The sequence below is a fragment of the Dryobates pubescens genome, chromosome 13 (assembly GCF_014839835.1).
Source record: "Dryobates pubescens isolate bDryPub1 chromosome 13, bDryPub1.pri, whole genome shotgun sequence".
NCBI classification, from domain to species: Eukaryota; Metazoa; Chordata; class Aves; order Piciformes; family Picidae; genus Dryobates; species Dryobates pubescens.
Window position 1 is genome coordinate 17775903 of NC_071624.1, and position 25487 is coordinate 17801389.

A 25487-nucleotide genomic window follows, 5' to 3' on the forward strand; every position below is an offset into this window, starting at 1 on the left:
GTTGCTTTTCTCTTGTCATTACTAAAATGTTTAGAAAGCTATGATCAATCAGTTCCTCAGAAATAAACTGACAGCAGTGTTAAACACAGACAATTAGTGAACCTGCAATCATTTCTCTATAAAGAAAACAAAAAGAAGCAAGATGTTGCCAGATCAATTCCCTACTAACAGCTTAGCTTCTTAAACCATTAAGGAATGTAAACAACAAGCAGTACTAAACTGCAAAAGAAGGGGCGGGGGGAGGGGGAAGAGAAAAACTCAAAGCAATTCTGGTGGCAGCAGTTATGACTATTTGCAGTATCCTCTTTATTTTCATGATCTTTCCCCTCTTTTCTGGCCACATTATGCAAGAAAGAGCTGTGAGCAAACCAAGTACATCCTTAAACCTGCACATAAATACCTGAACAATCATGAGCCTCCCAGAGGGACTCAGAAATGTTGGTCTATTGTAACCACTGGACAGGCACAACATGCAGTCCCAATTCCTCTTTGCTTTTAAATCCTTTTCAACCAAGAAACCTATCTAGCAATTTCTGCAGTGACTGCTCCCATACCAGCGCATCACCCACTCTCCCACAGGTCCGCAATGATGCACCCATGACTCCCTGTAGGCATATGCATACATCTGGGCTCTGGTGCAGGACAATCGCTACTCCACATCTTAAAGTGTCTGCAGAAGCACTGAAAGGCAAGCTTGCTCTTCTTTCTAACACAATTCACTTTTAAAAGCACTGTATTCCTCCCAAACCACCATCACACCATCTGTGGATGTGGCCCAGATGATTTCCACAGAAGCATAACTAGATCCTTTTTACCAGATGCCTAAAGAAATACTGCAGAAAACTGGAATGGCTGGCACGTGTGTCCATTTTCCAGTCACCACATCACTCCCAGCTCCCTGCAGAAAGGATGCAGAAGTAGGGAAATACAAAACTCTACTTGTATTTACTTAGAGGATGTTTTCTGCTGATGGTTTTAAAGTTAGATAATAACTAAAAATAAATATATATATTTATTAAAAAAAAAAAAAAAGGCCATGGGCAGAAAGAGGAGGCAGGGGTCTGTGCTTTGCAGCATTATCTTACAATGCAGTAAAATGAGAGTTTTGCCTCTTCTCAACCCAGGGAGCTCTGTGGGTCTCATTGGTACCCACAATATTGTGAGGATTAGTCAGCAGTGATGGTGATAGAGAAACAGGGAAGAAAGAACCACAATGAGAAGCCTCAAGTGACTGTATTTAAAAATGATGGTGAGTGGAGAAACCATTCAACATTTATTTGGAAGCAACCACCAGAATCTGGCTTGCCACTCCCTTGCCCTGACTCGCTCTCCTCGTCTCTTCGGCAGCAGATCATTTAGTACATCTGACATGAGAACTCCCTTATTGTTTGCTATTGCACACGATATTTAAGCTCAACAAAGCTGTATGACAGTGCTCTCCCTTCTGTTATTTGCAACGGGGCTGTGATTAGTCTCTTCTCTATATTCCAAAGGATGTTTAAACTTCACACAAGTCACGGAGTGAAAATATCATATGGTCTTCCCCCACTAATTTACATGGCACATTTTACACGTTAGACTGTTTCTAAACAAAATAATTTCTATACTGAAGAGAAGAAAGGGAAACAGGTTTGGTTCCCAACCATTCATAAACTGATCACAAAGTCCGAGTAAAAGTAAAACATAAAATAAGAGCCTCTGTTGCTGTAAGAAGATAAATTTATGACAGATTCAGCTCACAGCTTCCCTTAACTCACATCAGCTCCTCAAGTCTTGAGTGTGAAAATGTCCCTAATTTGACAGCCAGCCAGAATCCACTCACAAATGTACTCGCTATTAAGTGTGACAATTTGCTCCTGAAAGCAGAAGGTTTTAAATCGAAGCCTCCCGTTTTACCAAAGTGGTCTTCAAGGTTTGAAAGTTTGTTTGGAGGAGTTTTGAAACTCCTGTTGCTAGGAAAATATTTGTCCAGTTTTTTCCACAGAGAAGGAAGTTTGACATCAGTTTTGACTCTAGGAACAAAAACATGAGTTTAAATTCTGGTCAAAAAAGAACCCTTCCATCGAAACAACAAAGCCTAAAATTCAACAGGAAAAGGGAGAATTTCTGTTCAGTTTAGTAGAAAACATATTTCTCTTTTCATTAAGCAGAACTGAGCAGCACAGAGGGAAAAGAGCAGGTTTTGATAGCTGGGAGATTTTAAATTGCAATCCCTCTAGTCCAGGGCTTTTTTTAATGCTTCACCAAAAAAAAAAACACCACCATGGCATAAATATGCTACAAACTCTTTTGAGTGGTCTGCTAGAACCTGATGTTAAAACACCTTCGTGAAACAGCTTTCAGCACAGATAAATGTGCTCCTGCAGAGCCAGCTGGGTCATTTTGAATTGTTAGCGCTCCCAGGCTTTTATTTTTGCTCCTCAGCTATTTGTTGCTGCCCTTTCCTGGCCCCTCCGATGGATTATATGAGCATCCATTGTCTGCTCCCGTTCAAAGTCACCCAGGTTAGCTCCAATTGCTGCTGAAGCTTACTTAAATTTCAGTAAGTCACAGGTGTCTGAGGCAAGCTGGCAACAACAAAATTAATTAATGGTATAGCTTCAGCAAGCTGTCCTGAAAGGAGCATGTCACATCTGAGAAGAGATTGGTTAAAAGGCATGGTTAAGAGATTCCTTACCCAATTTAGTCCCTGCGAATCGACTCCTCAATGAAAGAGGACCCTTGTTAGCACAGTGAGTTTTCCACTACATTTCTTCTTTGCCCAGGATTAAGGACAAAGCAGCTTTAACCAGCACCTGTTTTGGCAGGGCTGTCCAATTAGCCATGCACAGAAACAGGCTTTCCAAGTTACCTGATTATTTGTCTTCCCCTGAAAATCGATGGCATGAAAACCCCATTTGTGCTGGCCTCACTGCTATTCACTCTGTCACCTTCCTTTAGACCTCCCCAGTGATTCGGTCACACTGTGGAGAGGAATTTTATAACCCTGTAGTTGATACCTTGCCCTAGATTTCAGATGTTTTTCCAGGTAGCTTCAATGACTTCTAACAGTGCCTAGGTTGGGTGTCCGTTCTCTCAGCCCTGGTTTATCTGTCTTTATATTGACAACACCAAAGGACAGAGGCCATGGTACTGTGCAACACCAAGAAGCAGAGTCATCTATGGGACTATGCCTGTGTTGGGTCATAAATATTTATGTCCAGGTCTGAAGGGAGATGCGTTTCCCAAAGACTCTTTTAAAGGAGGGAAGAAAACAGAGCTTTTCTTGCTTTGTAGGGGAGATTCCTGGAGCAGCTGCAGGGGAAAGGCAGAGAGCTGCTTCCAGCACACACACCCAGTGCCAGCTGCCCTAATACCCACCTCTGGAGAGAAGACTTCTGTAAGCACTTCTGAAAGGGACAATCCATCTGGATCAAGTCTTAAAGACCTGGATTTAATTTTCCAATCTGCCACTGGCCTTATTGGAGAATAAATACATGAATAAATCGCTGTGAAATGTCTCACAACCCTGTTAGTAGAAGCCACAGATGATTTGAAAGAATGACACTGATTTGCCAAAGATTCTGGTTATTTCATAGAATAGAATCATACAATCATTAAGGATGGAGAAGATCTCTAAGATCAAGTCCAACTGTTAACCCAACACCACCAATGCCCACTGAACCGTGCCCCGAGGTACTATGGCATTTTTCAACCCCCTCCACCACCTAATCCAATGCCTGACCATTCATTCAATAATATCCATTCTCCTAATATCCATTCTAAATTTCCCTTGGGGCAACTTGAAGCCGTTTCCTGTCACTTATCAAATTTCAATTTCAATTCACTGTTGGGAGGAGGAAGGAATATACCAAGAAAAAAGATGCCCTGAGACTTTTTAAGGATTTTCACATTTCTCTCTTTTTTTTTTTTTTAATATCATTTTCATGTGAAGACTGGCACAATACAACCATTGAAAGTGGTGACCTTATTCCACACCAGTCACTGGACCCTGCAATCACAGCTCATTTCCCAGATGTCCCTCAACAGAGTGACAAAAACGGCCAATATCCATACTGCCGACTTCTGCTTACTTTCAATGCCTGACATGCCAATCTCTCCTGAGATGTTTAGCAGTGGTTTAGCTCAATAAACAGCCAAAAGCCCTTCATCCTCAACTCTATATGCAAACCATATGTTGCAGCTGAAAACTCTGAGGATTATAATTAGAACTGTCCATTCAATTTAAACAAGGTCAAGGAGGAAAACTATTTCAAATTCAATAAACAGGCCGTTTGAAAGCGGAGATGCTGCGGAGGACAAGCTTAACAACTTAATTGACAGGTAAAGCTTCATTTCTAATCCTCATTTTGATATCGTCTGTAGCCTCAGGAGTCAAAACACATCACTGCTCAGTCCTCAAAATATGCAGAGAAAATGAAAATGTCAGTGGAATGAAGGGGGGAAAAAAAAGAGAGAGAAGCATCTGTTTGATAGCTGTGTAAGCCTGTGATATGTAAACTGCTTTAGAGTCAAGCAGCCCTAATTAGAGTTTCAAGGCATTCTTCATTAAATATACACACAGATATACATACATACATATATATATATGAGTTTCAAGCAATTATTGAGGCCAGATATCTGCAAGAAAATTAGGGTACAGGATTAAAGTAAGGAACATGATAATTTCATGGACCGACCTCACACAACACCGTGACGCTTTCACACAGCCGTGAAGAAATACTTTGCTCCAGCTTTTCACAAAGCAGATCCCTGCTTTTTTCCCTCCACTCTTACTCTTTAAAACAAAACAAAACAAAAAGAACGATCCATTTCTGCATCTGGGAGTAGCTAAGTAAATCTCAGCAAAGGCAAAAAGGAGGACTGATAGCTGCCAGCTGCCACAGTGGGGTTATACTAATAGGCACTTTGGCAAGTGTGCACCCTTGATGACTCCAGTTCACATCAATATGAAACCCACACAGATGGACATAGACTCCTGGTGGAAGACTGGTGCCAGGATAAGTGAATGGCTGCATGAAATAACAAGGGAATATTGTCTGAGGAGCAACAATCCAGAAAAAAGTGTGACTCTTGATCTTTAAAACTGTTTATGTACTGAAGAAAATAGCCTCGTTAATTTTACTGTTTCCTGAAGAAAAGAAGTGAGACAGAACAAAGGGTAATGGGTTGAAGTTGAGGCATAAGAAGTTCCATCTACACATGAGGAAAGAAAAAAAATCACTGTGAGGGTGACAGAACACCAGAACAGGCTGTCCAGGGTGGGTTGTGGAGTCTCCCTCTCTGGAGCTATTCACCTGGATGTGTTCCTGTGTAATCTGCTCTAGGGAATCCTCCTCTGGCAGGGGGGGTTGGACTAGATGATCTTTTGGGGTCCCTTCCAACCCCTAGCATTCTATGATTCTGTGAGCACCCCAGCTGGGAACAGAGAGGCTGGAAGAGGACATTTTGCCTGCACACTGCAGCAGTATGGGCTGAAATCAAGTAATTAAAGTGTGGAGTAATTTCTGCTTAGGAGAAAGGCTTTGAGATCAGTAGCATCAGCAGCTTCACCACAACACTCCCAAGTGTATCTGACATGGGGCAGAAGGAAAATTTGTGGTGGGCTATCAATTTTTAAATACAGTTCCTCAGCACAATTCAGTTTGGTCATGCTGGGAGGTGGGAGGGTGGCAAAGGAGGAAAGGATCTCCATGAGGAGATGTACTTAATAAGCAGTACTTAATAAGCACCAGCATGATATAGCCCAAACTCCTTGTGCAGATTGAAATCTGAGACATACTAAAGAGGTTTGTAAGCTGGGCCATCAGCATCTTCTCTCGGCAGGATATGACAGTTTGAAAAAACAGTTATGGAATAAAAGAGAGAAAATGACTAATCTGATGAGAACATCTAGTTTTTGTTAGCAGCAATATTAATGCCCACTTGCTGAGCCCAGTAAGTGTCTTCACTGCCATAGAATGCAGAGCGAAATGGCTTTTCCACACACAGTAGGTAAAATATGCAAAAGAAAATGATCATCATGAAAACACCTTCATAAGCTGACGCTTCCAGCTTCCAGTACATACATTCTGCTGGTTGGAAACACGAATGCTATTTGTGACAAACGTCCTGCTTAGGTTCCTAAAAGGTTTGAAGACATCATATGGATAGACTTGTCTGGCAAACTGACTGGAACATAAACCAACCTTGGGAATAATTGGTTTGGGAGAAATGATCGTCAGTCAGAACGGTGTTTTCAGCATGGGAAATGTGTACAATGCTGGCAGTGCACTTCAGTGACAAGGCTTCTAGGAAAACAGGGGTGGGAAACATACCATTCAACCACCATGCTCCATCTCTCTGCCAATCTCACCTGGACAAGACCACAGCACAATCTGTAAAATCTGGCTCCCTGACATTGCTCTCCAGCCATGAGTTCATAAGGTGCCGCCTCAAGAAGCTGTCACAAACGTTGATTCCCCATTGGAACTATGACAGCTCCAGGCTGATCTGCATCATAAATCACCAGTGAGCAAAAGACAGCACGTTACACAGATTTTCCTGCTCTGCTTCCTTATGACATGTATTGGTCGTGACTCTGCAGAGATTCAACCACAAGTAGAAAGAAGTGGCATTAACACGTCCTAAATCCATCCATGCCAACTGCCAGACCTGGATCCTAATGAACAATGTCACCAGGCACAGATTTCCCCCCCACCCCCCTTTCCCTATTTACCTTATTCCTGAGATTAAAAATGACATCAAATTAATCACTTGATTGCTCCATTTTTATTAGTTGTTTTTGAACTCCTTGGCTGACATTGAATCTGTGTTGGGACGGGAACTGTTGCAACAAGGTTCTCAGGTGGGTCTTTCAAAGACCTGGGTTGTAACAACGGCAGGTTTATTTCAAGTTGGTCTTCTAATAAATCCCAGTTAAAGCCCTTAGGTACTCATGTAATTGAAGTTTGAGTAATCCAATATGATGTTGATCAAACTACTGATCTTTTAATAACGAGCTGTAGCCCTCCCAGCAGTTGCTATCTTGCTGACAGTCATGTCTGGATTGCTTCCTTTGGGCCAGTGCTTTGAACAGAGAAGCTGACAGACTTCTGTTTGGTTTAGATTTTATCACTAATTGTTTTAAAGCTTTTTAAGGATAGATTGGGTGGCTTGTAAAAATCCAGGGGAATTTCAGTACAAAAATAGGATTTCTATCCCTTGTCCCAGCAAAGACCAGTAATAAATGCTTCTAAAGAGGACCACAAACACCACTTGGGAGTTGTTAGCCCTTGTTTGTGTAGCCTGTAGGCAAAGCCATAGAAAAAGCAATAGGTACCCTGCACAATGCTCTCCCCTGAAAGGCAAATGTGCACATTTTTCCTCTCATAATTTCCATTTGAAGTATGAATTGAAGGTTTCTAAGCCTTGCCTCTCAACACAAGAATAATTCAGTGGCAATTTACATTTTCGATGTGCTCAAAATGAACACCAAGATGACTCATGTGCTGTTTATAAGATGCTTCTATTTGCTGGTAAATACCTTGCTACAAACAAGCTATAATTTAAGTATTCAAAAGTCTTGCTTCTGCATAAAATTACTACGAACTGTAATTTTGGAGACCATGACCAGAGCTTCCATTTCAGGCTTGCAGAGCTCTTCCTACACAATGATCCTTGAAAGTAGGAGTGTGTTTTCTTCTCTGACAACGGCAATCATTGTATCCCCATAATTGCAGGAAAGATTATCTAGCTTTTAATTCACATTAGTCAGCTGCAACAATCCCATGCTTCTTTCTTTCCCTTTAAAATAAACTAATTATTGTCAATCAGCCTCGTGGAATGTTAACGTTCTCCATAACCCGCCTTTCAGAGGTAGTCATAAATGCTAGGAACTAGCTAATAGAAACTCATCAGAGCCCTAGAAATATCTCAAAACATATTTGTGCTGCAGTCTATCATTTTTGTCATATTATTCCTAAATATTATATTTTGTCTGGGCAGTCACAGTCTTTTCATACAGATACATAGTGCTTTTCATCTAGCTAGGCAAAGCTCTTGCATTAATTAAACAACACTAGACCCCTGGATGTTGTAGCAAATACTACAGTACTTCCAAACCTTAAATGGTTTCTTTCTCAAAAGCTGTTCAATACATGTTTATGCATCAAGCAGTTTGGACAAAGGAAGCTTCTCAGGCCAGCACTTTTGCTCATGCCCAACTTTCTGCATGAGCTCCCAATTTCCAGGACTGGAGTCACATGCAGAGAAACCATGAAGGAGATGAGTGTCATTCTCCCTGCACTTTAGACAACCATTCCTTTCCAAAGATAATAGCAAGCCACAACTCCCACTTGGTATTTTCTTCCAGCTGGTAGAACCCACGTGAGGCTTCTCAGATGCTGGAGGAAGACGTGGAAGCTGGAAGCCATGAGGAAGCAGCCCATGTGCCGAGTCTATAATCAGCTGTGACGCACGGTGAGCTTTCAAGCGCCATATGGACTAGACCAGCAGATGCTGTAGAGATGAGACTCTTCATTTGTTGTTACCTGGGAGGCCTGTGACATCTAGAAACAATTTTTCCCTTTCAGTTCATGTCAGATTGGTGATCAATAATTCATCTGATAGCTGAAATGCAGAACGAGGTGCCAGTTCTCCGTGGTTTATGAATAATATCATGCTTGTTAAAACACCACGCTGCTGTGAAGCCCAGCAGAAGATGTGCTGCAGTAAATGAATGACATGCAGATAAGGTGCACTACACCTAACCCTGTGTAATCCTTACATAACCTCCAAATTAAACTGCCACTTGCATGGATTGCTTATGCAAAAGGTTGTTATTAAAATGCTGCAGCTGAATTAAGCATTCAAAGAGAAAAATCTCCATGGAAAAAAAGAAAAGGGAGGGGAGAGATATTTTTTCTCCACAGAAAACAAGATACTTACTCCAATTATCACAGAAACATTCAGGTTAGAAAAGAGTCTCAGGATCACCAAGTCCAACCAAGAACCTTACTCTACAAGGTTCACCCCTAAACAGTAGCCCCAAGCACAACATCCAAACCACCTTTAAACACATCCAGGGTTGGTGACTTTACCACCTCCCTGGGCAGCACATTCCGATGCCACTCTTGCTGGGAAAAAAACATTTTCCAGTCATAGCTTGAGGCTGTTTCCTCTTGTTCTACCACTAATTACCAGGCAGAAGAGACCAGCACCAGCCTCTCTACGATGTCCTTTCAGGTAGTTGTAGACAGCAATGAGGTCTCCCCTCAGCCTCCCCCTTTTCAAATTAAACAGACCCAGCTCCTTCAGTTGCTCTTCATAAGATTTATTCTTCAGGCCCTATGTTGAAATGATCGCTGAATTCTTGAAATATAAGTAGTCCCAGTGCTCTGCCCCAAGACCCAAGGCTGCAGACAAGTAGGATTGCTTCAGCTGGCGCTTTGGAGCCTTGGATTAGGATGCTGCTCTTGACAGCAGCTGTTTCTACCCAACTGGTCTGCAGAAAACTTCTCCTTAAGAATTGAGTGAGAACTGACTGTGCCTGTCCTCGGCTCCAATCAATAAAAACATGCATCCAGGATAAACGAGCTCACTCTTCAATGGCAAAATTCACTTTGGAGGAAGCTGTCACAACTGTTAGTTCATTTACCCTGAGGGATATCAGATGTGAGACATTCTGTGGTTTAGCTCACAGCCGTCTTTGTTCAGTGTGTAAGAGAGGAGCAGGGAGACTTTAGCAGCAGTCAAGCACGAGTAGGGAAAACCTAAGCAAGTGCCATCAAAATTAAAAAGTAAATCAATTATCAGAGCATTAGATGCTATTTTTGGCTAAGGCTGCTCAAAAAATAGGTTGGATGTGCTTGCTCTGGTCTGAGTGATGTGTCTGCCATTCCCTGATGGAAGAGAAGCAGGCCAGACACAAAATGACTGCTGTTGCAGAGTTTAATTAATTTTAATTGAAAGGGTTCATGTGCCCCAGGAGTGTCACTGAGTTAGGCTTGGAAGGGGGCACAAAATGAGATGGGCCTGACCAAACCTACCCATGACATTCCCCATGTGGCGACAGCTGCCGTGAGCATGAAATGAGCCTGCCGAAATTCAGCTCAGGTTCCTGCCTGCCTTGGGCTTGCCATTAATCAGCATTCATTTTGAAAGTCCAATAACCTACAATTAATGTTACCTTTACTATGAACCTGTGGTAATTTTTCCTACTTATTTTGAGCATGGGTTTTTGCTGTAGTACTACCCTGAAGAGACAAATGCAGAAAGATGACACTATTTGCCTCAGAGAGTGCAACAGCTTCTCCCAGCTATTGATCCCAGGCCGCTCTGAATGCAGTGCTGGAGTGCGAGAGGAAGGTCAGACAAACGACCTCCAGCCCTCACTTCTTCTCAAGAGCCAGAGACAAATGCTTAGACATTAGAAGATGCAGAAGAACTCAGGAGTAGAAACAAAAATACATTCCCCATGAAGTTTGCAAATGTAGCTATGAATGTCTTCAATAGCTCCTGTTGGATCTTCCCTGCAGCCATCCACAAAGAGGGCATGATTCTTCCCTAGGGTATTCACATTTCCAAATTCTTACATTGGTGTTGTATAGAAGGTTGCCTGCTGAGTTAAACTATTAATTTCCTCCTCCTCTTTGAACCTGCTTTTCACTCTAGTGGTGTAGTAGCCAGGCTAGAGTATTACTTGTCTTGGTCACTGTTCACCTTTTCGACATTTAAAAAAGAAAAAGTATCTTCACAGGACCATAGAATGGGAAGGGTTGGAAAGGACCTCTAGAGATCATGGAGTCTAACTCCCCTGTTGAAGCAGAATGAGCTAGGGCAGGCTGCACAGGAAAGCAACCAGGCAGGCTTTGAAAGTCTCCAGAGAAGAAGACTCCACAACCTCTCTGGACAGCCTGTTCAAGTGCTCCCTCAACCACGCAGTAAAGTAGTTTCTTCTTATGTTGAGGTGGACCTCCATGTGTTCCAGATTATATTCATTGTTCCTTGTCCTATTACTGGGCACCACCAAAAAGAGACCATCACCTTCATCTTGACACCCACCTGCCAGATATTTATAGACAATAAGATCCCCTCTCACCATCCCTTACATGTCACCAGTTCTTTTCACAGTTAACGCTTGTAATCAGGTTAGATGTGGCTTGGAGCAACCCGCTCTAGTTGAGGATGTCCCTGCTCATTCCAGGGAGGTGGAACTACATGACCTTTAAAGCTGTCTTCCAATCCAACCCAGACACCTGCCTAAGTAAAAGAAAATCATGAAAGTCTGACTGCATAAACCTACACAGTGTTTAAAATGCACAGTTAATTCTTAATCTAAGTTAGTATATTTCCCTCTACAAGAAGAGTAAGGGAATGCTTGATTTTTATCAAATGGGACCTGAAACCAAAAGCAGTAATCATGCTTTTTATTTGTGACTAAACACACTGATTTGACAGGTAGAAGCAAGCATAAATAAACAATGTTTAAATGCAAAACCAAGCACAGCTTCTTGTTGAATTCACTTCAAATGATCAGACAACTACCAGTATTCTGGATGTACAGACTAATGGAGAAGGAAATGTTTATCCTTCAGCCTCTGACAGAGTGCTTCACAGCCTTTTGATATTTTGAAACTTCAATATCTGGGAGTTTTGTGGTTTAGCTACAAGAGTCCTTGCTGGAGTACCCAAGAGAACCTGATGACAGGGTTAGAAATACCACAAACTGGATTCTTTTCTTTTACTTATTCTTTTTCTCCTCCTTTTTGGATTGCTTTGAAAAAATACCTTAGTCAGGAAGACTGTTCACCCAGTGTCTGTTAGTCACAAGATGAAGTTGTTCCTCTAATTATCTGAGGTGGACATTGAGTGGCTGCAGTGATTCAGTCACAAATAATTAGACAATTGTGACACAATCCTGCAACCGATTTTATTTCCATATCTCAAGACAAGGTAATGAAATCACATCCTGGCCAATCACATTCTGGGCTGAATCAAGAGAAGCATAGTCAGCAGGACCAGGGAGGTGATTCTCCCCCTCTACTCCTCTCTGATGAGACCTCACCTGGAGTACTGCATCCAGTTCTGGAGCCACTATTACAAGAAGGAGCTAGAGGTGCTGGAGTGTGTCCAGAGAAGGGCCATGAGGGCTGAAGTTCCTCTCCTATGAGGACAGACTGAGGGATTTGGGACTGTTCAGTCTGGAGAAGAGAGAGCTCCAAGGAGACCTTATTGTGGCCTCACAGTATCTTAAGGGGGCTACAAGAAAGCTGGGGAGGGACTTTTTAGGGTGCCAGGGAGTGATAGGACTGGGGGGAGTGGAGAAAAAAAAATAGAAATGGGTAGATTCAGATTGGATGTTAGGGAGGAGTTCTTGGCCATGAGGGTGGTAAGACACTGGCACAGGTTGCCCAGGGAGGTGGTGGAACCCTCATCCCTGGAGGTGTTGAAGGCCAGGCTGGATGTGGCTGTAAGCAACCTGCTCCAGTGTGAGGTGTCCCTGCCAACGGCAGGGGGAGTGGAACTAGATGATCCTTGAGGTCCCTTCCAACTCTAACAATTTTATGATTCTATGAAATAGAGAAAGACAGAGGGCTGAATGAGCTTTGCCTCATCCAGGAGTATCTTAAGTCTATTACTCTAAGACCTGAGCTCATAGGAGTGGTACTTGTTGCACCTGTAATCAGAACTGCTGTGTTTTTCATTCTGTAAAACCCAATTTATTTTCCTTACCCTCCTTCTATTAAAGTATTCCTGAAGAGAACTAACTCTGTGTCACAGCACACCATCACGTTACGAGTCAAACACAACCTTCTGAAATAAGACAACGCAAAAGCATTCCAATTCTCACCAGTGGACTTATTTCTCCTGCTCTATTAAAAAATAAATTAATCAAAAAGCTCCTTGGCATTTCCCTAGAGGTGTGTGTGGTATTTACATCCTTCAAGGTTTGTTTTCTTCCTACAGGACATTGCAGAAGCTTGGTGCATTGATTTGCTGGGCAAGGAAAACAGTCCAAATGCAGAATTAGCATGTTTGTTCTCTTGGAGAAAAACAGAGTTTGACAAGAATAAGTTACACCTCAAGCCTTACAGACTAAATAAATGCTGAGGTCATTTCAATAAGCACTTTCTTTCACTTGGACAAATCCCCCAGTATTCCTTTTAGCCCAGCTATTAACTCTTCTATGGCAACAGTGTTTGGAGAGCTCACCTCTGACCTGGGATCAGGCTAAATGAGTGACACCAGTGACTACTCCATTACTGGGGTAAACAGTGGTGGCCTTGCAAAGTCACACACCAGCTCTGGACACAGCTGCTCCCTAAGTCCCTCTGGCAGAAGTCAGGAAACCTGCCAGGGCTACAAGGTTTGACCAAAACCCCAAGAGATGGAGTTGCAGTGATTGCAATATTACTCTAATCAGTAAAATAAAAGCTTCTTTTCATCAACAGCTAATCGCAGGACTTCATTTGTCTCTAACTTCTTTCAGTTGCCGTGACAGATGAGAGCACAACCATATAAATAAGAAAAGACAATTTACCAAAGAAGGTTAACATAAGGTCATGGCCTTGTTTTGTGTGGCTTCTGGAGCTTATTCATGTGTGAAAATGCACTTTTGTCGCTGTAACCTCAGCATCCCTTACAGATCTGGACTTGTGCCAAGAACTGAGTTGCAAATGGTGCTTATGTTCATAAAGCACCACTTCTGCCTTTTGTGGTGCTCCAGTAGAATCATTTAGCATTAGTATAAAATATTAAACGAGAGTATCTTTAGGCCTCACAGCATATCTCACTGACATAAGTCAGTGTTACCTCCGCTTAACAAATAAGGAGGATTTGTAACCCCAAACATATTTTCTCTCACCAAAAACACCTTGGTGAGACCTCAGACCATGTTAGAACTTCCTGAGCAAATCCACTCACAGACACTGGTCAGGCTGCTGCCAAAACACTGAATGTCAGTAGGGATGCACAGGGCACAGACTCAGGCCACCACTAGAAGATGTCAAGTGCTAATCTGTCACGTTATTTGTGCGGTGATTCAAATCCAAATACTTTCCCACCATCAATTTCAATCAGGCACAGGAAGAGCAAGAGGTAAGCATGAGCTTTCTGTCACAATCTGTAATGCCTACACGACTATCTGCCAGAAAATATTTCTCTGTCAGATAAGAAAACTGAAGCTCTGTCCATGAACAGTGGAGAGTGAAATCTGCAGTATGACACGTAGATAATTCCTTTTGAAAGGCTAATCAGTTCACTGCTCTAGCTTGGCATTCTGTAGAGATGCACATGCCTCCATCTTCCCACAGTATGCCTCTTGATGTGAGTGCCCCTCACTGAAACAAGGCAAGATGCTACGTACCATGTAACTCTGAATGATGGCTCCTGCTGGGAGAGTCCCCAGTGAATTAGGAATGATTCTCACAGACCTTGAAAGGAATTCAAGACCCTCCAGAGTGAAGTGTTCCAGGCTGTGCTGCTCCATCCTCTTCCCCTTGTGGCTCTAACCAGCCCCAGAACCACCCAAGAAAGGGAAGTTTTAGTCAATGCTGATAGGAATAACTCATTTTCAGATTATCTCACTTATTTTATGCCCTTGTCTTGTTCATACACCTCCACTATGGGGACAGAGTCGGCTGAGAGAGTTAGGGGTGTTTAGCCTGGTGAAGACAGGCTCCAGGGAGACCCTAGAGTGGCCTTCCAGTACCTGAAGGGTACCTACAAGAAAGCGTGTAGTGATAGGATTAGAAGGAATGGATTGAAGCTTGAGGAGGACAGATTTAGAATGGATATTAGGAAGAAACTCTTTACAGTCAGGATGGTGAGATGCTGGCTGCCCAAGGAGGTTGTGGATGACCCCTCCCTGGAGATGTTCAAGGCCTTAGGCAACCTGGTCTAGTGGAAGGTGTCCCTGCCTATGGCAGGGGGATTGGAACTAGGTGATCTTTAAGGTCCCTTCCAACCCAAACCATTCTATGAATCTATGAATATTTATGGATCTTTGTGTCTTGCACACATCTCTGACATCCTTGAACAGAGAAACACTGAACATTCCCAGCTCATTCTAGCTGTGAAATTAGGCCTTTGGGTCTCCTAAGATTGCTCACAAAACACCCAGGTATTATTGATCAGATCAGCAGTACCCTCATTATGGTGTTGGCTGAGTGAATTTTTAATCCACTTTCCCTTCCTTAGCATTAAACAGCTACAAAGGGCTAAAGCCTATTTTTCAGTTACTTCCTGACAACATCTTTCCTTTCTGTCAGAAGGATGCTCTATTTTGTTACTGGGAAAAAAAAAAACACCACCCAACCAAGATCAATCCTTGCACTAACAATGACTTCCTGAATAAAATCTGTGCTACTTCCATGCTGCTTTTCTAATGATTCACCTTATTTGTACCTTGGCTTATAAAAAAACCAAAACCAACCATAAAAACAAACCCAAGCCTGTACACCCATTGATCATTTCAGTCACCAGTGAAATAAAACCCACCATGAGACAGATAATGGGAGCAGAACAATAGTACACATCTATTTAACGCTTGAGTTTAGACTAAAGGGTAACATAAAGCACAATGATGCTATAAAGAAAGAATGTAACTACCCAGAACAACTGTAAGCCTTATCCTTCTAAAAATGCTGCCTAACCTGAATGAGAAGATCTTTTACTCTCATCTGCAAAATGACCCCTTCGAGCAATGCAGAGGCATCAATAAAACACCGACTCAGGGTCACATCCTGAAAGACCAGTGCCTTCCAGCAGCATGTGCAGTTCAGTTTGGAAGCAAACTCCTCCACTATGCAGTAATCAACCACTAAGTTACACATACAATAACATCTGATGGCTAGAAGCTGGCTGAAGTTGGCCTTCTTGCAAGTCAGTGAAGCCACAAGCTCGTTGTTGTTCTTATCTCGACAGAAGTGGAGCCATCAGTGTGCCCAGGTAGCCAAGAGGGCCAATGCCATCCTGGCCAGTATATCCTGTGCTGGCCAGCAGGAGCAGGGAAGTCATTCTGCCCCTGTACTCAGCACTGGTTAGGTCATACCTTGAGTCCTGTGTCCAGTTCTGGGCCCCTCCGTTTAGGAAACATGTTGAGTTGCTCAAACACGTCCAGAGAAGGGCAACAGAGCTGGGGAGGGGTTTGGAGCAAAAGCCCTATGAGGAGAGACTGAGGGAGCTGGGGTTGCTTAGCCTGGAGAAAAGGAAGGTCAGGGGAGACCTTATTGCTCTGTACAACTACTTAAAGGGAGGTTGCAGCCAGGTGGGGGTTGGTCTCTTCTCCTAAGCAACAAGCACCAGAACAAGAGGACACAGTGTCAAGCTGTACCAGGGGAAGTTTAGGCTGGATGTTAGGAAGAAATTCTTCACAGAAAGAGATTGACCATTGGAATGGGCTGCCCAGGGAGGTGGTGGAGTCACCATCACTGGAGGTGTTCAAAAAGAGACTGGATGAGGCACTTAGCGCCATGGTTTAGTTGATTAAATGGTATTGGGCAATAGGTTGGACTTGATGATCTCAAAGGTCTTTTCCAACCTGGTTAATTCTGTAATTCTGTAAGTTAAAGTGCAATTAGTGTCACCACTACGAGCACTTTGTTCTGTGACTTGAGTGTTTCCAGTTCATTGGATGTTTCCATTTTTGTCTGAAGATTTCAAACAGCTGCTTCAGAATGGATGATAGCAGCCTCCTGTAATTCCTGGTTAGATCATACGTAGCAACAGAATCAAGTATCTTAAACACTGAGTTTTTACAGAATGTCAAAATAGTAGAACTTGAAGTGTATCTTAAGAATAGAAGAATTGTGTGAAAGAAGCACTGATTTAACTTATTAACACAAAACTATTTTAAAGGAAATAGGAACTTCACATACTACACAGTTTAAGAGTGGAAGGTGTCCACATCCACAACATGGAGCTTGGAACTAGGTGATCTTAAGGATCTTTAATGGATCGAAGCTTCAGAAGGGGAGATTTAGACTGTATATTAGAAAGAAATCCTTTACAGTGAAGGCAGTGAAACACTGGAACAGGTTGCCCAGGGAGGTTGTGGATACCCCCTCCCTGGAGGTGTTCACGGCCAGGTTGGATGAGGCTTTGAGCAACCTGGGCTAGTGGAAGGTGTCCCTGCCCATGGCAGGGGGGTTGGAACTAATGACTTTTAAGATCCCTTCCAACCAAAGCCATTCTACAATCCCTCCAACCCAAAGCATTCTCTGACAAGTAGGACCATGCATTCAAAACTTTAGCTTTTGGGCAACTTTTATGCATATCTGAAAGCACTGAGTAGTCATAGAATAATAGATTTGCTTTAGTTGGAAGAGACCTTGAAGATCATCAAGTCCAACCATTAACCAACCACTGCTAAGTCCACCACTATGTCCCTCAGCATCACATCTACATGCCTCTCAAATCCTCCAGGAATGGTAACTCCACCACTTCCCTAGGCAGCCCATTCTAGGGCCTGACAAGCCTTCAGGGGAAGAAATTTTTTCCTAATAACCAGCCTAAACTTCCTTGCAGCAACATGAGGTTGTTTCTTCTTGTCACACCTTTTTTCAGCCGGGAGAAGAGGCTGACCACCACCTCACTACAACCTCCTTTCAGGGAGCTGTAGAAAGCAAGGTCTCCTCTCAGCCTCCTTTTCCCTAGGCTAAACAACCTCAGTTCCCTCAGCTACTCAGAAGATTTGTTCTCCAGACCCTTCAGCAGCTTCATTGCCCTTCTTTGGACATGCTCCAGGAACTCAATGTCCTCTTTGTAGTGAGGGGCCCCAAACTGGAACTAGATGATCCTTGAGGTCCCTTCCAACCCTAACAATTCTATGATTTTGCAGACCTATACACACCATCTTCATATTACCAGTCAGGCCCCAAGAGAGGTAGAAGAGGGCTAAGGTGAAGAAGCAGGAATCAGTAAATTAAACATAGTATTTCTGGCTTGAGCTCTCCAAAGGACAACATAATGAAAGGACCATAATGAAAAGCTTCAATCAAACTAAAATAACCGTCCACAGGTTGTTCACATTGCCAAGCTGGCTATCAAATGACAGGCCGCCCTGGAAAATATTCCTACCATTTTCTGATGGAAAAAGGAATGCAGCCAAATAAATTACCAAGTTCAGATAAAGAATGAGGCCACAGCCAAGAAACACACTGCTTTGCAGAAACCTTAAGAAAGGAGTTGAAAGACAAAGGTAAAATGAAATCCTGGGGGGAGTGGGGGGAAGGAATTTGTGAGATACCAGACAACTGGAAAAAACAGAGATGTTTTTGTGAAAAGAAGATAACATAGCTCAGGAAAACCTACCTAGAGCCTTTCATCTTGAGATAATCAAAGCCTGTCAAGGATATACTTACTGCAGCAATGAAATGCAATTGAGGGTGCAACGCGGGCACGCAGCCACGGCACACAAGATCGTATGGCAGCGAACATTCATCACATGTTAGAGGAGAGCTCAGGAAGAAGGAACTCCCCTGGCCTGCAGTACTCTTGGCTACTTTACACTCGAGCTCTATTTTTTTCCCCAGCATCTGATGATGCAAAAGATATAGAGGCTGCATGTCAGCAGATCAGGCAGGTTTGTTTAGACCCCCTCTGTTTCCCAGTGCATCTTTAAGAAGCCTAACCATAATTCATGATGTGCTCTCACATAAGCTGATGTGATGTTTTGCTTCTACACAGAGTAAGGCTTCTGCATAAGAACAAATTCTACCCCATAATGCACTAACTAGAGTCATATTTCCCTTAGGAAGACGACAAAATGGGTTTACATAGCGTGTGGTTTTAAATCCTTTTTTATTCAGTTAATCTCTAGCTGTGGAACTGTGATTGTAATGCAAAAAAATAAAAGTAGGAAAAAAAAGGATGTGTATTTTCTGATAAGAACCATTTTGTTTTAGAGACAGACAAAATGTTATCAAACCCAGACGCTTTCTTCCAGTTTTCAAATCGATGATGGAAATTCCATAAGCAGAAGGTGGCACAGCCAATCCAGGTTAAGTGATAACATTTTATGTTTATATATATTTATTTTTTCAGGCAGAAAAAAAGGAAATGAAAACCCAGCCCTTTGAAGTGTTCTTACAGTTACATCTTCATAATCCAGACATGAGAAGATCTGCACCCTTGACAACTCTGAATATACGCTTCTCAGCTGGCTCCAGATAAAAGCATACACTTCCCTTCCCTTTCCTTTCCAGTGTCTTCTCTGATTTCTTACTAGCAGTGAGACACAGGATAAAACCTTACCTCCACATGATTTTCCATCTCCCTCCAGTTTCTGGCCAGCTGGACACTTGCAGTGGTAGCTGCCGATGGTATTACAGCACTGGTCCTGACAGCCACCATTCTCAGTGGTACATTCATTTACATCTGTTGGAAGAAAGCACATAGCAGTCAGTAAAGAGTGGGCATTTACTACATTACCTGGCTACCTGAGGACAATCTTCTATGATTCTGATGTGACAAAATGAGAAAGTTACCGAGATGTTCAGTTAAGGATGTTCAGAAGGCAACCATAGGAGCAGCGACTCCTGGGTATGTTGCTGTGCCACTCAACCAAGAAGTGCAACAGTTGAGATTTTCCTGCTCCACTTCTGCACAAGATAAGGTGCAGAATTCACCTAACTCCAGTGGCAGGCTTGCCCAACTTGCCAACTTGTTTATGCAGTAAGATCAGCAACAATATTGTCATTGTCAGCAACAATATTGTCATTTTCACCAGGCTAGGTGCATTAGGTTGCCTCTAGCAGTTGCAGCAGAGATGAGAATATTACCATCTCTGAAAGACAACAGCACTTTAAATCAACAGTAACATTTTAAATCAATTGAGGTCCTTCTTTCCTTCAGATGTGTGCACCAATATCTACACTCCTTATTCACCTGATCAAGTTAGTGCTTGCCTGCCTCCAAAAATAGAACTTTACACATTATAAATGAAGAACATTAAAGAACCCGCATAAATAAGTCAGCAGGCTGGCCAATGGCAGAGAAAAAAACCCAGCAGTGAAGACATTTGCTTTGTAACTTGTGTACTTAAATATTCTACGTAAGAATCTTTTGAAGAAATGTGATGAAAATCATCAAGTTGATAATACTGCCCTGTGGAACAGGATCAGAAACAACAGATGGTGTGGAACTCTTTCCAATAGAGAAAATTTATCAAATGGGACAGCAAAGGTAACAAAAGCAGCAGGTATTGGCTGCACTGAGTTCAGGTATTCTGGAACACAGAGCTGTGTGATGCTTCCTTCTTTGCTTGGCTCTCTCTGAAGTGTCACAAAGACACGTAACTCAGCAGTGCAGGGGTAAGTGGGGACAGCATCAAACCTGCACACAAGTAACAGCCTGTGGGTGTCTTTTGCTCAGTTTGCTGACAAATATCTTGGACTGGTCTGGTGACAGAGCAGACCTGCTTGGCATGCTGGAGAAGGTACATAGCTGAGGGGACACACCACATTCTGAAAGCCTGGCATGAGGACACAGGTGACAGATTTCCCATCTGCAAGACCTTTGGCACTGTTAGAGAACACACGTTACACTCAGACTAGGGAGCAGGAAAAGCAGGAGGAAGAAGATTAAGCAAGAGAAGATGAGCACCATTATGACTGTAAAAATCACAGGCAGTTATTTCATAGCAGCAGCTCCCTGCATCTCCAGCAGGGAAATGAGGCTTTTTAAAAGACTTCTAATTAGCCTCTGGCTAAAAGAAATACAAAGTGCTGTAAAGCCAAGTCAAATAAAGAAAGAATTTCAGATTCATGCAAAAGATATGGGAGCCTTTCAACTGCAATCTAAAGCTGTTAAAGTCTAAGATTTACCAAGGTTCATTAGTTCTTCAATGAGCTTAACTTTACTAGCTCATTTCTGATCCTGGCTAAAAAAACAGAGGTTAAAAGACATTGTTGGGGAGGTTTCAGGATATTAAAAAGCTAACAGAAAAATATGCCGTGAAGCACCAATATTTATTGTAATGCAGCTGAAGAGGCACAAACTCACCAAACCCATCTCATTACCCTGCAGCTATAGATTCAAGTGTAATGACCAACACACCAAAAGTTCCTTTGTACTCAGTGATACTGACACGCACTGGCAAATTGGCAGAACTCTCCAACCCAGTAATTCAGTTGCCTCAGAGCTGCACACAGAATGACAGAATGTCTAGGGTCTTGGAAGTGACCTCGAAAAGGGATTTAGTTGAACCCCCCTGCCAGAGTGAGATCCCTAGAGTAAGTCACACAGGAACACATCCAGGTGAGTTTTGAATCTCTCCAGAAAAGGAGATTCCACAACCTCTCAGGGCAGCCTGTTCCAGGGCTCTGTCACTCTCACAGTGAAAAAGTTTTTCCTTACGTTCACATGTAACCTCCTCTGCTCCAGCTTGCACCCATTGCTCCTTGTCCTATCATCAGACAGCACCAAGTAGAGCCTGCCTCTGTCCTCCCTTCACATCTTTATAAACATGAATGAGGTCACCCCACAGTCTTCTCCAAGCTAAAGAAACCCACCTCCCTCAGCCTTTCCTCATAAGGGAGATCTTCCACTCCGTTATCTTTGTGGCTCTGCACTGCGCTCACAACAAACCAAATCAGAATACAGAATTAACCAGGTTGGAAAACACTTTCAAGATCTTCAAGTTCAAGCTATCACCCAACACCATCTAATCAACTAAACCATGGCACCAAGTGCCTCATCCAGTCTCTTTTTAAACACTTCCAGGGATGGTGACTCCACCACCTCCCTGGGCAGCACATTCCAATGGCCAGTCTCTCTTTCTGTGAAGAACTTCTTCCTAACATCCAGCCTAAACCTCCCCTGGTGCAGTTTGAGACTGTGTCCTCTTGTTCTGGTGCTTGTTGCTTAGGAGAAGAGACTAATCCCCACCTGGCTACAACCTCCTTTTAAGTAGTTGTAGATGGCACCAAGGTCTCCGCTGAGCCTCCTCTTCTCCAGGCTAAACACCCTCAGCTTCCTCAGCCTCTCCTTGCAGGGCTGTGCTCCAAACCCCTCCCCGGCTTTGTTGTCCTTCTCTGGACATGTTTGAGCAACTCAAAGTCTTTCTTAAACTGAAGGGCCCAGAACTGGACACAGTACTCAAGGTGTGGCCTAACCAGTGCTGAGTACAGGAGCAGAATGACTTCCCTGCTCTTGCTAACTGGTGTGAAGCCAGCAAGGCTCAGCTCAATTTCATGGGAGCACAATCTGAAACGAAACTTTTCTGAAGACAACCGCTCTCCTCTGCCCAAAAAAAACCCGCACACCCAAATCACACCAAAATAAGCCATGCGTCTGTTCGCTTCTCTCCAGCAAGAGATGGAGAGAACATATGACAAGCAACAGATTTTAGACATACTCCTCAAAGCACTGGAAGAAGGCACGCCAGTGCCGAGCATCGTGCAGAAGATCGACAAAGCAGGCATGTTCCAAATGATTTACTCCCTCTGACTAGCAGACATCTTGATGTGCCTTGTGGTAATAAACAGTAATGAGCCACATAATAACCCAGCTCCACAGCCTCGACTTCTATTTATACTAACAGGATTGAAAACTAATAGAAGAAAAAAAAAATAATCCCTTGCTTGTTTTTTAACAATAATGGGAAGGACAACTTTATTCTTCTGCGCTGTGTTTAGCGCCTACGATGCTACAGAACTTCCTAGCATAAAATATTCATTGAGTGGTGTGGTCTATGATATACAGCCCAATTTATTAACACCACTGCCTGTGTTTTAGAGTCAAAATATTGGGAGCAAACCTTTCTAGCTGAGGAGCTAATCATTATCCTCTTGATTTCACTAGGGTATTACACGTTCGGAAGTGTATGGTGCCACTGCATACTAATGTATAGAATGTTTTTCCTTTTGATTGCAACGTGCTTCTGTTAGCAATTGGAAATCTTTTTTTTTTTTCTTTCTTGTTCAGCAGAAAAATGCTGTGAGCCAACTAAGAGTTTTGCCCCCAGAATGGTATTGTGCTCTCTGACTGATAACCTCCTCGTCGTCTTCCAAGTCTATCTTCTTAACGCCCTGTCCAGGATTCTGTTGTCTCTGCCTCAATACCTGTTTCCATCCTTTGATGAAATGAGGATGATTAAGGGGCTGGAGTACATGCCCTCTGAGGAGAGGCTGGGAGACCTGGGGCTTTTTGTCTGGAGAAGAGAGGACTGAGAGGGCATTTAATAAATGTTTATAAATATCTGAGGGCTGGGGGTCAAGAGGGAGGGGACAGGCTCTGCTCAGTTGCACCCTGGGATAGGACAAGGGGCAATGGATATAAACTACAGCACACAAGGTTCCGTCTCAACGTGAAGAGGATTTTCTTCACTGTGAGAGTCACAGAGCACTGGAACAGGCTCCCCAGAGAGGTCGTGGAGTCTCCTTCACTGAAGGCTTTCAAGACCCATCTGGATGCATTTCTGTGTGACCTGCAGTAGATTTTATAATCCTGCTCTGGCATGGGGGGTTGGACTCAATATCTGGAGGTCCTTTCCAACCCTTAACATCCTGTGTGTGTTTTCATCCATTTCTTTACTGCTTCTTCACTGCTTTAGCTATCATATGTAAAACCCCTGATTTTTCAGCCACAAACCTCTTTAAAACAAATATCCCATCTTAAAGCTAAACATCGTAACTCAAAAATTAAATAAGTATGCTTTAAGACCTCAAAATAAGCTTTTGGATAGAGATTTATCCCTATTACAAAGCACTTTAGAAGGAATACCCTCACTAGGTATAAATGGTACAAGTCTTAGTGCTATGAAAATTTCCTCTTTAAGCATCTGCATCCTTCACTCTCCTGTCTCCTGTACAAGATCTTCTCCGTAGTCTGTACCCTGCCAAGTTGTTTTGTATAACTCAGTAATAAAGGTCAGATGTTGCCTCAGTCCAAGAAGCACAAAAATAAATGATCTGAAAGTGAAGTAATAAGAAATATGTTTTACATTTGTAAAAAGACAGGTCATATAGCTCTTATAAGCCACGATCAGCTGCTCTGTATTCCTAAAACACAGAGTAGTCAGGCATTAAGAAAAAAAGAGGAAGAAAAAATAAAAGAGAAAAGAAACTTGACAAAAAACCAATTCTGTCAATGATAAAATTCTGTCTCTTTTCCACATTCAATGTCACTCAAGGTTGCAAATATATTTGCCTTTTTGAAGGACAAGAAAAAATGACAGCAAATTTCTGACATGTACCATGTCTGCCAGGTTAGGTCTGAGGGAAGCTCGGTGTTATCAAGACCATCAATCCATCTGTAATGACACGCTGTAGGCACTTCAAAACAACTAAATAAATGTGATGCTTGCTCCTGCAATGCTTCACATTTATTTATGGAGCCAATGTTGCAACATAGAAACATTATCCATGGGACATACTCTGTGGGAGCTTTCAATCCTGCCATGTAAAGGTGGGGGGAAAAAAAAAGGAAAACCCACTTCATCTAGATGCACTTGATATTAACTTTATATATGAGCTGTCTACTATACCTATGGGGGAAAAAATAATAATCCACAGCATATTTTAGATCTACTAGTATTCCAAAATGTGGATGGTGCCTATGTCCCACACTCCCTGCACATGAGTTATTATAGAACAGCACTGCATAAAAAGGTATAAATTTGACTAAGAAACTAGCCAATATTTGAGATGTAGGGGAGTGTGCCTTTATTCCATGAAGCAGATCACCTTTACCCAGTTAAATATGCCTAGGGGTTCTATGCTAAATGGAGGAGGACTGATCCAAATCCCTTTCCTTCTCTACCCTTATTTAATGCTACTGAGTCCCTGTTTGAAAATACCAAATGGCAGAGCAAGGCAGAGACATCCTCAGCTCCAGGGAAAACAGATTTTATACAAGCCTAGGTAATTTCTGATTTCTTACATATAAACTACAACCTTACATGAAAGCAGACACTGGACAAAACATTTTTCATTGGCAATTCCAGTTCTCAATCTAACAGAAGTGACCTGCACTGTTTCTAGATCTCAAACACAGTACACAGATGAAGGAAGAAGTAGTCTGAAAAGCAGAAATATATCAGGCAGAAGTCTTCCCTGCACACCTCCGTGCTGAGCTCTTGTTCAGGGCTGCAGCTCTGCAAGGTGCTGCCCACAGAGCTGAATTCAGCATCTTTAAATTCCAGCAGGGATTAAGCCTGTCCTGACAGCATGACTGGATGGACCTGCTGAAGGAGAAAGCATCTGCACTGATCAGGAACAAGCCTGCAAGGACAGGCCACATTTCTGCAGCAGGAAAACAACAGAACAAACCACTTGGCAACAAGTTTTATGTTTATATCTATGGGATACAGCAGCTGAACCCACTGTCTACAGGTTAAAGTATTCTTCAGTCTATTTTACTCCTGCAACAAGTTTGTAAAGTGTTCATTAATGTAGAGATTCATTTTTGAGGTAACAAAGAGAATCTCCTAATGGCAGCTGGGTATTAAAAAAACCTATTTTCCTAAGGCTGCTATACTTATCAGCTGCATCTGAGCAACAACT

General features: G+C 42.6%; 1 protein-coding gene across 1 annotated transcript in view; it reads right to left on the reverse strand.

The window, feature by feature from the left end:
• The window catches only part of LOC104301951 (multiple epidermal growth factor-like domains protein 6), a 232026-nt gene that overhangs the window by 96603 nt on the left and 109936 nt on the right, over window positions 1–25487 (reverse strand). The window contains exon 5 of the mRNA XM_054166960.1: window positions 19237–19359. Coding sequence (XP_054022935.1) covers window positions 19237–19359 — 123 coding nt within the window. The remainder of the gene's footprint in view (window positions 1–19236; window positions 19360–25487) is intronic.